Source organism: Eriocheir sinensis, chromosome 17 (assembly GCF_024679095.1).
Source record: "Eriocheir sinensis breed Jianghai 21 chromosome 17, ASM2467909v1, whole genome shotgun sequence".
In the NCBI taxonomy this organism is placed as follows: Eukaryota; Metazoa; Arthropoda; class Malacostraca; order Decapoda; family Varunidae; genus Eriocheir; species Eriocheir sinensis.
Window position 1 is genome coordinate 2,095,367 of NC_066525.1, and position 13,175 is coordinate 2,108,541.

The 13,175-nt window shown below is 42.4% G+C and overlaps 1 protein-coding gene and 1 long non-coding RNA gene across 7 annotated transcripts in view; one reads left to right on the top strand and one right to left on the bottom strand.

Annotated features, from left to right (window-relative positions):
- LOC126999744 (uncharacterized) overlaps nt 1-5,605 on the top strand; it is a 26,715-nt gene extending 21,110 nt beyond the window's left edge. For 2 of the 3 annotated variants that reach the window (XR_007753539.1, XR_007753541.1), the window contains exons 2-3: nt 4,033-4,193; nt 5,196-5,605. This is a non-coding gene — a long non-coding RNA (uncharacterized LOC126999744). Of the gene's footprint in view, nt 1-725; nt 898-4,032; nt 4,194-5,195 lie in introns of those variants that run through there. The other variant, XR_007753540.1, reaches the window with a different exon arrangement.
- LOC126999737 (exportin-5-like) lies at nt 1,050-12,984 on the bottom strand. Of its 4 annotated transcripts, none has more exons than XM_050862581.1 (18): nt 12,917-12,984; nt 11,849-12,001; nt 11,331-11,486; nt 11,071-11,142; nt 10,723-10,881; nt 10,368-10,538; nt 10,070-10,213; nt 9,763-9,915; nt 9,022-9,261; nt 8,267-8,368; nt 7,725-7,907; nt 6,282-7,238; nt 5,678-5,960; nt 5,326-5,462; nt 4,744-4,928; nt 4,242-4,482; nt 3,988-4,131; nt 1,050-3,626 (listed from the first exon to the last, which is right to left on the bottom strand). In XM_050862581.1, the coding sequence occupies exons 2-18, from the start codon at nt 11,966-11,968 to the stop codon at nt 3,447-3,449; spliced, it is 3,627 nt and encodes a 1,208-aa protein (XP_050718538.1). In that variant the 5' UTR covers nt 11,969-12,001; nt 12,917-12,984; the 3' UTR covers nt 1,050-3,446. The 4 variants fall into 4 exon arrangements, with proteins under 4 accessions (XP_050718538.1, XP_050718537.1, XP_050718539.1 ...); XM_050862580.1 differs by having other exon boundaries at nt 12,851-12,974; XM_050862582.1 differs by lacking the exon at nt 12,917-12,984 and adding an exon at nt 12,616-12,844.
- Nucleotides 12,985-13,175: the final 191 nt, after the last annotated feature.

A 13,175-nucleotide genomic window follows, 5' to 3' on the forward strand; every position in this document is an offset into this window, starting at 1 on the left:
TCACGACGATCCCAGGACCTTCTACGTGAGGCTTTAGAAATATGCGAACTGAGGTGGCGATAGGCTTTATAACACGGGGTTTTATCATCATCATAATTTCGTTTGTCCGTTTTCACTCTATCTCACCGGTTGGACGCTTTATGGCTCTCCTCCATTCTACTCTGCCTTCTGCCTGATGTTCATCCAATCCCATCAATGCCAAGTCTTCCTGTATACACCTTCTCCATGTTTTCCTAGGTCTACCAACTGGTCTCCTTCCTTCTACCTCCAATCTCTCCACAATATGGGCTTTTATATCATTAATAGTATGGAGCCACACCGGGAAAGGCGCCAACCACTTAACCCGGTAGCTGCGGGGGTCATGTTACTTAGGTTAGGTTAGGTTAGGTTAAAGGCCCCTCTAAGTAAAATGATGAGAAAGAATCATCACTTACGCAAACCATTTCATAATATATATCAACGCATGTGTGATCAGTTTATGCATCATCTGTTTTGGGAAGTTTATATCATGAGAGAAATTTGGCCCATTGCTGGTACACGTAAAGCCACAAATTTGGCCCGTCGCTGCTACCGGGTTAATTAACGTACAGAGACAAGCAGTTATCTCCATGCGTTAACAAGTGGCTCGGTATTTCTTGAAACCAAACGCGCAAAGCTTCGAAACCTATTCGGTACACTACGACGCCGAGCAGCAAGGCTTTTAACATTCCCTCTCTTCTTAGTTGTCAGAGAGGAGCCTTAGTGAGCAGCGGAGAGCAGCGTCACCGATCCCATAATAGTTTTCAAGCTGTATTATCGGTCCTGGATGCCCCGAGTGATCATTGGAAACATGGCCCATATTTTCTCAAGCATTTCGGGTCCCCCCCCCCACACACACACATTTGGTAAGGCTTTCAGGTGAGCGGTGATTAGATTGTTATTTGGTTCATGGAAATCACAATTTTTGGAAGGGAGGAGGATGGAGTAAGGATGGAAGCAACAAAAAACTAGTGATTTCCCCCCAAAAGGTGATTTGTAACAGTAAACTTCTTTTGTTATTGAAACTAAAGTTCACCATTAATACATGTATTTCATTGTGAAAATACATTTTGCTTTTCATAGTTTTCAACAGTCTGTGAAGAGGAAACAGTATTGTATAAGGATGTCAGGGACTATCAGCCATACTGACTGACTGCAACACTACCCTTCACACTGGTCTGCTCTCCTATGAACAAAATCAAGCAGCACTTTCCTCACATTTTTGTTCCAGCAAGACATTGTACTGATTCTCGAGGACAAAACCTTGATGATGTCGGCTGCCTCGGCAAGATTCAAACAAACCTTTCGCCAAACAAAGTGTTATTATTAAAATAGCTGTAAAGCTGCAGATTGAAGTGAAAGGACAATAACATGTAGCATCTCTTCCGTGTTATGAAATTTAAAATTGACAGGTACAAATACGGAAAGTTTGTCCTAAGTATTTGGGGCACTCAGAATTGTTTTAAACTGCCAATCAAGCTTTCACATCTTCCATTTTCAGGAATAGCTATCTCACTTGCACAAATGGCTGCTTAAAGGACTAGAATATTTTCCCTAAATGAAAATTCATCAAAGGCAGTCAATTCAGCCTGTCAAAATAGTTGGAATTCTTGTCTTGAGACACTTAGGGAAGAATATTCATACTGTGTTTACTCAGTTTAGCGCTAAACATTTTATAACAAAGTCACAAATTACAAAATTCCATATGCTGCTTACAATCACCTCCATCCATTTACATTAGATAAAAACTGACAGTATTTTTTTTATATGTCTTGCTAATGTCACCCAAGAGTAAATTTGAAACCATCTGGTTCTGATTTCCCAAGATATTAGTTTAGTTTACACTTATTCCAATAGTACAGTAATTTTCCAATGCAATTAAAACTCCATTCATTTAGATTGTTTGACAGTAACACATTTCAGGGTTACAAAGATGAAACTACATTATCACTAACCTAAAAGAATTTGTTACTTAAGTGATCTCACACAGAGGAGAAGATTTTTGTCTTTCTGATAAAATTATAACTTCTAAAAATAAGAGGTACTATTATTATTTCACATTTAAGTTAAATTTATAAAAAAATGAAGACTAGAAAATTACTTTAGAGCAATGAAAAAAATTAGAGGTAAACTGATGAAGGGGCAAAAAAAGTAATTGTGTGGCACATAATTTGCCTGTGAAAGAATTTGATTGTGGTTACAGAGTTGCTAAGGTTTCTGCATCTTTCCCTCAGCACATGATGACACAGTAGTGGGAGAGATAGTGAATAAGGGGAAAAAAAAAACATATATGGCAGTGGGTCCCAAAGAGATAGCCAACCATCCCTTTTGATAAGTAATGGGAGAAAAAAAATACTGCTGTTAGCCATAGAAATAAAATGACCCTCAGAAACAGCAATATTGTCTATTTGCTTAGTGTGATCAAGCAATAGTGACTTCTAGTAAGGGGATGTGAAGAAAGTAGGTGATTGGGGTCAGGTGGAGGAGGTGGGAGGGGGCAAGGAAGGTTGTATAGTAAGTAGAGAAGAGATCTGTGACTTGGTGGGTGGGGTCGTGTGATCAGGATGGAGGAGGTTGACCCTTTAAAGATGGCAAGGATGAGTTGGGTGGAAGGGAGAAGAATGAGGGGAAGACAGAGGATCAGGTGGAGAGATGGAACTGAGAGATACGAGGCAGTGGAGTCTGGAGGAAGAGGATGCAGGAGACAGAAGCAACAACAACAAAGAGAAGCGATTCAGGGAAAGAAGAAGGGTGGGTAAGATAGAACAAGGGGAAGACAGAGGATCAGGTCAGCAGATGGAATTGACAGACATGAGGCAGTTGGGTCTGGAGGAAGATGATGCAGGAGACAGAAGCTACTGGCAACAACAAATAAGAGAAGGGATTAAGGCAAGGAAGAAAGGTGGGTAAGATAGAACAAGGGGAAGACAGGGGACTAGGACATAGGATGGATTTGAGACATAGGCAGTTGGGTCTGAAGGAAGAGGATGCAGGAGACAGAAACAACATCAACAAATAAGAGAATGGATTAAGTCAAAGAAGGGTGGGTAAGATAGAACAAGGGGAGGACCAGGACATGGATGGAATTGAGAGGGTGTAGAAGACAGAAGCTGCTGGCAATAACATATAAGGGTATCTGACCCCATGAGAGGTTAAGGCAAAGAAGAAGAAGGGTGGGATAAGATGTACCATTCCAGGCTACATGAAAGCTTTTGTAGTGGAGCTATCAAAACCTTACTTCAAGAAAATATACTTTCTTTCCACAACAGGTAATCAGGATATCAGGTGAATTATTGGATACTAAGAATTTGTAGCCCAGAATCTATAGGTGCAGGAAGTCCCCATAGATGCTGCCTCTTAAAATTGGTCCAAAACACATCCTGGAGCTTTTAAATGGGTAATTATGGCATAAACTACAGCTGCAAATCCTATGTAACTTGGTGGCCATTCGTGTCTGCAGCTTCCGGTCCAAAGAGTGAGCATAGTCCAATGTCTGTGTCGGTGTCATCTACTCGAGGTTGCTTGGGCCGAGGTTTCTTGAACATTGGGGGCAGATTGTTCATGTGGACCTCTTTCTTGAAGGCTTGGCCGATGTTACGTCCCACAATCTGAAAAAAAAAAGAAGTATGTTACTTGTATTTGCTCCCATCCAATATCATAATCAGCAATCATCTATGAGTAAATATTCTTCACAGTTACTTATATTTGCCCCTATCCCCCACATCATAATCAGCAATCATCTATGAGTAAATATTCTTCACTATATATCTGCATGTATATTCTCATTCACGGAACAACACCTTGACGTGGTAAACGGGTGTGGCAATAATCTAACAGGATGAGCCATAAACAGGTATGACCATGCTATGAGTTTTAAAGGTGTTGCTCTTGTTCATGTAATTCCCAATGCCCTGTTAAGTACATAAAATGGGGGAAGATAATAATGACCATTGCTAGCACAAATATTACCTCAATGATCAGTTTCTTGAAGATGTCTTTCTTGACTTTCTCCAGCTTGCTACTCTTCATGGCAGGGTTTTGGCCAGATGCTTGCAGCTTCTCCTCAAAGCGCTGAACATCCTCTGCAGTCACTCCAGGGAGGCTAAGGAGCACCTGAATATGCAGAATAAAGTTAGACTCAGGAAGGGACGATTGCTGGAAAGAGGCTGCCAACGGTAAGAAATACGAGTGGAGAGTAGCAGATTTAGGTCTTTTTTACGTACCTCTCTGATATTCGGGAAGTTCGGTCTGAACATCTCGTAAGTGGCTAGTCCAAGGGAGAGGAGGGCACTTTGGTTGGCATCGTGCTGGCCATGGGTGTGGAGGCCGTGTAGCACAGCCATCATGACTTGCTGCACTGCTTCAGGGCTGAGGTGTTGGCCCTCTCCTGACAGCCACCTCAACACTTGGCCCACAACGCCCACAGCTTTCAGACACGCCCCGCTGTCCTGCCACCATAGCACCCTGAACAAAAATCATACATGCAAATAAACAGAGCAAATGTAACTGGAAATATTTCAGTATCAAAGATAACTACAATTTTGTATCTCCATTCTCTGCACAACAATGATGCTTGAGTGACACCCTCTCCTTGAATACATGAGAAACAGATGTTAGAAAAATGAATATGTAGATGTTTTCCCCTGTTGATTTAAGACTATTATTTATCTCACCAGTTATATCAAGATTTTTCACCAGTCGGCTAAATGTGCTGAGAATACTTACTTGAGTAAAGTAGTAACAATAGCCTGGCATATAGTATCACAGCCCAACACCAGCTGGCCAAGCTCAGACAGTGCTTCAGATGTTATTGGAAGAGCAGAGCACACCTCCATCTCAGCCTCCATGCCGTCACTGTTGTCTTGCTGCCACCCGCCTCGAGGACCACCAATTAAAACTACTTTCAACAGCTGGAAAAAATTACATGAATTAGTGCACAAATATATTGAGCAAATGTAAAAAGTAATTTGGCAATGTAGATATCATCATAAAACTAAAAGACTTTACATATGTCACACCTGAGACCTTCAACTAGCTCCCCCAATTATCTGCAAGCCAGTTTATATATATCAGTAAGGAGGAATACAATGGGGAAGGAGAGTTGTGACCATGAACGGTGAGTTTTACTGCCAATTAGTATTATTTTATCTACTAATTTATACTTCATCCTTTTCCAGATGCCCAAATCAACTGAGTTCACTGCAGAAAGATGAAAAAGAGCACTATGCTGACTTAACCAGTTCCTGAAGGCCCCGTTGAAGCTGCAGAAATAAATAAACAGGGAGAAAACAAGAGCACAATATTTACGTCAATGTACTCCCGGGTCAGCATGCGGATGAGCAGGTCTTCCAGCATCTCCTGCGTGTCTGTGTTTTCCTCTTCGTAGGAGCCACTCTCTATTAGGCTGCTCAGATGCCCCCAACGGATACTCAGTCTCTCCAGCACTGCAAGGGAAGAGATATCACACCCCTGCTAAAAACTAACTCATTCAAATAAAGTTTGTTTATACTGAATGCACAAAGTTTTAAAAAGTATGTTCATTAACTTATAAAGGTCAGTAAGGCCATAAAACCAAAGACTATAAGGTGACTAGGTACACATTATGCCCAGAGGAATAAAAATGATGAATGAACTCCATCATAAAAATCCACAAACTTACTGTAAGGGCAAAGATGGTTGAGGATCGGCAGCAGTATTGTCTGGTAGCACTGCGGCGGACACCACTGAACGAAAGGCTTGAGGAATGTGCGTATAATGGGACGGAGGCGGTAGTCAGGTATGAGGGCCAAGTTTGCCAAGGAGGAATGGATGATGTAGTCTGTGAGGTGTGGATGCTGGTAGAACTCAAGCCCGAGGGATGAGCCAGCGTTGCCCAGGATGTGATAGCAGTTGTCGTGCATCATGGAGAGGAAGTATTGCATTCTCTCGAGGGGCTGTTGTACCTGCAATATAAAAACAAAGAGTGATAGTAACTTAGCAACTGTGCATTTGTAACCAGTATTAGGGAGATGATATTGCTCAGCAGTAATCCTAAAATAAAAGACTGCAATGGTGAAAATAGTTAAGGTGTGAAAATTATATTGACATCAGACGGATCTCCCATTAAATGAGACCTTGGTGTGTTTGTAACTATAGAAAATGTGTTAAATAAAAGTGTTAAACGGACTCACACTATTTCAATAACCTGTTTATATTATGGTATGAACATGTAATCAGTTCAAAAATACTTAAGTTGACAAAAAACGAACTTCATATGAAAATACCTTTGGGGAATCAACACAAGGATCAGTATTGCTTGAATTTGCAAGACCCAAGATGTTATTCCTCTCAGCATCTGGCAGGTTGTGGGCCTTGGCGTACCCCACGGACACATTGGCAATCGCTTCTGGATGCCATAGACAGTTGAAGAGTCGAACAAGGCAGAACAGCTGGTGGAGGAGGGGCATGATGTGGGGGGTGGCAGGATTCCGGCACACCACCGTTCCACCTTCCGTCTTCTCCAAGACAAAGCCTCCCCGCTCGGCTATGTCAGGTTGTGAAGGGAACTCTGAGCGCTTTATCACAGCCATGGTCAGGTTAACACAGAAGATAATTTGAGCTCTGTTTTGGCCATTCACATCATTCTCACTAGGTTCGACTGGCGCTTTGTCCAGACCCACGAATGACATGAAGTCTAGAGGCGAGCTGAATGCTTGCTTCATCTCCACCCAAATCACAGACACTGGACTTAACACCTTACCTATGAAAGCACTTTGCTTCTCAAAATTATGAAAATGATTGTTTATTATCAAAAGGGCTTCGTGAAGGGTCACTTTCTCCATCTGTGAGAGTTCCTGCGGGTTGTGACACAAACTGTCAACCACACCGTTAATGAAGTCAAAAGCTTCAATGAGTGTGTCTGGGTAGCCACGGGCGATCTTCACCATCAGCGAACACCCGTGTCTTCGCACATTTTTCACAGCCCTGCTACGCGAATCCTTCGTCTGCCCGGGGAGGGAGAAGGTAAGGGCAGAGAAGATTTTATTCAGGATGTCCGGCAGCACGCTCGGTACCAGGCGTATGAAGATGAACAGCCCCGAGATGCAGGACAGCAGGGTGGACAGGATGAGCGGGTCGGTTGTCTCGTAAGTCAGACACAACTGGAGAAGCTTGAGTCCACTCTCTGCTGACGGCTTCCATCCTTTGCCTTGCATCACACGGCTCATCACACTTTCAACCACCTGGAGTTGTATTAGAAGTAGTTACATAACCATAGTCACCTCATAAGGACAGAAACAAACCTTAACAAGATGCCTATAATAGAATACTTTTTTTAACTACACATCTCTTGGCAGCAAAGCACATTAGTGATAAAAATAAGACTGAGCTGGTAGCCTACATAACATGACATACACTTGTCTTTGTCTGAATCCTGTTATTTGTTAAAACTCTTGACTCCAAACTTGAATGCATCCTTGATAGTATTAAAATATAGTCAGCATCACACCTTACTTGATACTAAACTTCAACAAAACACTAATTTCTTCAACAAATTCATCTAAAATTCTAATCTTCACACATACCAGTCTAACAAGAACACAAATCATGTAGTTCAACATCTGAGGAACTCGGTCATAGTGAAAAAGTTGACCCCAAGATTACAAGAACACAAATTAAGTCAGTCAATAGTGGAAAAGTTGACCCCAAGATTAACCTCAACACATCACCTGAGAGAGCGCATCCCACTCCAGGTAAGACGGGGAGAAGAGGTTGCACAGCTGCTTCTCCGATGTGGGTGTGCTGGCGGTCTTCTTCACGTGGGAGGTGAGCCAGTTCTCCACGTGGGTGTACATGATGTCTGGGGCCAGCAAGGACGCAGCTTTGATCGTCTCCAGAGTCTCAGAGCGCACCTACAAGGGACCAGGATTAGGAAGAGGAAACATGGGAGGGTGTATACAAATATGGCTGATGATGATGATGATGAGGAGGAGGAGGAGGAGGCGAAAGTGGAGACAGAAGACAAAGATTAGAGGTAAGAGAAAAAGGAATAAGGAAACTGAAAGGACTAGAATTAGGAAGAGAAAACATGGGAGGGCCAAGACAAAAATGACTGATGATGATGAGGAGAAAAAGGAGAAAGAGGAAGATGAATATTAGGGGTAAGGGAAAGATGAATATGAAAAAAACAAAAGGGATAGGGTCAGGAGGAAATACAAGGACAGGAAAAAAATGGGTGGCTAAGATATAATGAGGGTAGTTAGACTCAAACCTTATAAAAGAAATGTGAGTATTCTTCATCACTGTCGAAGTCCAGCAGGGAATACTGGCAGCTGTCGGAGTCACTCTTGGAGGGATATCCATGTTTCATCACCTGCAAGCAAATATAAGGGTAACATAAATTTAATGGCAGATGTAATTAAAGTGACTTCCATAGAATATTATTTAAATATCTCATAAGCACAGGGTGAAGGGTCCCCTCAACATGATAGTAACAGAAAATACATCTTGGGATAAGGTTTGGGAAGATTACAGATGAGACAAGTAACTGAATTAATAAATGAGGAGAGTTGATTCTGTTTAAACTGTGATAAGTACATGAAAATAATATTACATGACACTGAATATAAGTTTGATCTTATGTATACGTATTGGGATCTACAGCTATGAATACCAGTCTAAATGATAAAAAAAACTCAACTAATCTTCTTAACCCAGTAGCAGCGACGGGCCAAATTTGTGGCTTTACCGTGTACCAGCGATGGGCCACATTTTTGCCGTGATATAAACCCCCCAAATAGATGATGCATAAACTGATCACAAATGCATTGATATATATATTATGAAGTGGTTTGTGAAAGTGATGATTATTTCTCATTAATTCACTTAGAGGGGCCTTTAAGAAACATGATCCCTGCATGTACCGGGTTAAAAACACTAGTAAATCAACCGATACCACGCATAAAGTACTTTCAACCAATTCTTCCAAGGAAACAAGTGAGGGTCTTATTACCTACGTTACATCACCTTTTGCGAGACTATGGTGATCCACGTGGGAAGAATTGAGTGTAAAGTCTTGCTATGAGGAACTTGGTCATGGCGGAAGAGCTGACCCCATAAGGAGTTTGTGTAGTTGTAGATGTGGAGGCTGGGGTGGCGCGTGAAGGCCAGCATGGCGTCCAGGTACACTCTGAAGTTTGGCGGCTCACCAACCTCCGCTTCCTTGCCCCACAGAGTACAAAGCTGGGAGCCTAAACCTGTGAGAACCTGGAGGGAAAATCACAAGATATCAACAGAACATAAAAGAATTCTCTAGTATCAACACATTTAATATATCCCGTAAACAAACTATACTTATAAATAAAAGACAACTATTCTAACAGTATCCTATAATAGACTGTATGATAATGCTGGGAAATGTAGAGTAATTTTAGTGTGTGTGGGATGAAGAGAGTGAACAGGAATGCCAAGTGAGTATGTAGTCTCTTTCTTGTAATACAGCTAATACCACCTCTGTATTTCTATTGTTTTGGGTTGAACCAGATATTCTTTGTTTCTTGAGCTTGAACTAGCTTTGTATCTTAATGGTGGATTTACATAACACTTCAAATCAGCATAAAACTGATCTGGTATGAGTTTCTTTGCTAGTATACATCTCTTGCTAAACTGACGACCTATTGAATGTATAGCAAGAAAATAAAAATGGGAAATAAAAGTGCAGAACTGACATCACTTATTATCCAAACACGGACTAAGGCAATGAAATACCTGTGTGAGTATCTTCAAGAACCTGTAGTTGTGTTCGCCGAGAGGGCCCATCACAGCCTGGTCGGCAGCTTGGAACACTGCCGACATGGGGACCTCTCCAAAGAGCAGCAACAGGGGACGCCTCTCATCAGGTTTGCCTTTCCGGCTTACAATCTGACCGCACAAAGATACTTTTTATTAGACATGATAATTAAAGCATGGTCAAATATCCACAAAACTGAATAGGTGAGAAAAGGTAATAGTAGTAGAAGTAATAATAATAATAATAATAATAATAATAATTTTTGAACTTAATTTTCAATATTACCTGCAGGAGACACTCAGCGGCCTCCTTTTTAACACTGTCCTCGCTCAGCAGGAAGCACAGAGAGTGAAGAAGCTTGCCATCCTCAGTGAAGATGTACTGCACTGCCACCCACTCCACATACACTGTGAGGGTCATTAACACAACCTGGAAAATGAAATGCACTGATAGAGCCGAGGCTTGAGTCTTCAACATCACATTCTAGTTTATAATGGGACTCTAAATCCAATGCTGGTAATGAGTAATACTGATAATTGTGAAGTGCATTACCTTACACATGAGAGATGGACACATAACATACCTGCATAACGCGACAGTGGCGATGGGCAGTCATGGAGTCCTGGTTGCCAACGTGGGCTTTGTACTGTGTGTAGTTTTCTTCTAACAAAGACAGGAAGAAGCCAAAAACACTCTCCATGTTGGCCGTCATGGCTTGGTAGAGATCACGCCGCCGCTGGTTGGATTCCAAGTTCTGCCAAAGATAGCAAGCACTCAACTGCATATACTAATAAATTATAGCTGACCCTGATACAGAGAGCACCGTATTTCCTGCAACCAAATTATAAAACCAAGAGAACATGTCAGAAGTGATTATTAAACATTAATACATTCCTTTACTTATTTATTCAGAATATGAATCAACGTGTGTTCCATACCTGCAAGGTTGCCACATCTTCAGCAATGCGCAGGAACACAAACAACACCAACTCTGTCTGTGTGGGTCCTCTCTTAGACAGGAGGTGGAGCTCCTCCAGGAGGCCTGGCCACTGCTGGGGCCACTCTCGCTTCATCATCTCTACCACCAACCGAGACACCTGGAAAATTACAGAAGGTCATCATGGACAAGGAAAGGAGTGATGCACAGACTACTTTATACACACACTTGAGACATTTACTTGAAATCCATTACATTTTGAACCATTGTAGATACATTATGAACCTTAATCTCCTATATAAAGGTGTAACCAGTTTTCTTTAAAAGCTTATATCACACTGATACATACCTTATCCTTTACATAGAGGTGCTCAGAGAGCAGGTCAAGTGTACCTTCTGCAACCAACTGCATTGAATTTTCCTGGTAGGGAAAGGAAATTGAACTCTTGTGAGAAATATTACTATAAATGAACCCTGAACTTAGCTACAGTATTCATGCTCTTGGCTATAAAACTTTAATAAAAAACTAATGCTACATGTTTTCAAGTGAAGCAAAATATATATATCATATACTACTACTAGATTTTATACTTGCAACAAAAAAGCTACCTTGATATAGACTTTCTGTTGGACGGATAAGTCATTCCACTTATACTTGATGGCATGTTCAAGCAGCTGGAGTCCCAGGTGGCGCACGACAGACTCCCGGTCACGGTGGGCCAGGTAGAAGCCGCACCCCACGGCCAGCTCATTTTCCTCCTTCACCTGTCAAGTCACATTGGGATTAAGATTTGTCGCTTGGATTATTTCTCATATAAAACCAATTGTCATCAGCACTTTGGGATGTTGAATTGAGATGGAGATGAGCACTGAGGCCACTCACAGCTATGCTCCAAACTTTACTTTATCCTTAAAATTTACTAAGACACGTAGAATGGCTACGTATAAAGGAGAGAGAGAGAGAGAGAGAGAGAGAGAGAGGAGTAACTCTAAAAAGTGACAGAATGGGGAAGAAGCATTTGTATGTACAGCAAGGAATATAATCTGCAAAAGAAACGTGCAAGAAAAAAAGAAGAAAAAAAAAACTTTTCTGGGGTTAGTTAATAATTTATGTGTAAATAATTCACCTTTTCCAATAGGTTGTAGGAGGCAAGTCTGACAGCATGAGGGACTGAGGGGTCGAGGGTGGTGTTGATGGCCTGGGTCAGCTGACTGGCCACCTCAATCACTTGCTGGGACACCTCCATCCTGCCTCACATTACCTCTGCCCTGACCACTTCCTGGAACAGTGCATCCTGCCATGTGTACAAGTTCTCAGGAAAACACATCACACATACATATTTGTTGAAAATAATCAGTTAACAAATCTACCCAAACTTAACACCACTTTCTACTACGGGGCTTTGCCCACCTCTAGAGCTCTCCCCTTATAATCTAAACAGACCTAGCATCACCACCTAATGGTGGGGATTTGGTCTCCCCTTCATCTCCAATTTTTTAACCATTTCCCGAATAGCTTGACAATTGTCTAACTCCGCTGTGTGGTGGGTGAAATACTAGATAAACATCCAGTACAAGCACTCATACTTTCCACGCACCATACGTGACTGGAACAGCCTCCCTCATCAGATTTTAGACTGCGGTAGAATAGACTCATTCAGAAAACAAATACACACTCACTTGTCACCACAACACACCAACACTAACAATTACACTTGATTCACTTCCCTCCCTGCACACTCGGCTCCCCCGTCCCCCCAACAGCCAACACAAATACGCGTGTTATGCACCTGTACAGGTGCCCTGCGCATCATAGATCCAGATCCAGAACAAGCGGGACAGAAGGGATGGTGTGTAGCCCCCGTGTCAACACATATCAAGACCGATGTGACACCTTGGAGAGAGACGAAGAGAGAAGCGGCGGCCACACCAGCACCAGCCCGTGGCCGCGGGAGGCAGGCTGAGGGGCAGGCACAAACTTTATCCCGGTCTGCGGGAGCCCGGACGCCAGGCTGGGGGGCAGCACCTCTGCCAGGCTCTCAACACCACCAGTCACACGAGTGAGTCACTGATTCAGGGGGCGGGGCCACGATACACCTACACCACGCCGCCCTGCCGCCACCACTGACCTGTGAGCGTCCTCTATACGTGAAGACAACACGTACTGGCTCTTAATCAAAGACCAAAGTGTTTACCTCAGCACCAGCGGCGGCGGACTCCCTGCCTCGGCCCTCGCTTCGGCTCAACTCGGCCTCTATTTATTCATTTATCTATCTATCCGTAGTGCCCATGTTAAATATAGTTAAAATAGAGTTAATATAGTAATAATAGGGATGAAAGACAATGTTTTTCTCTTGATTAGAGGTTAAATCTACCCATAACCTCACCACCTCATATCATCATCATCGTTGTCGTTATCATATATTTGTAATGCCCGTGTTGTATAAAGTTAAA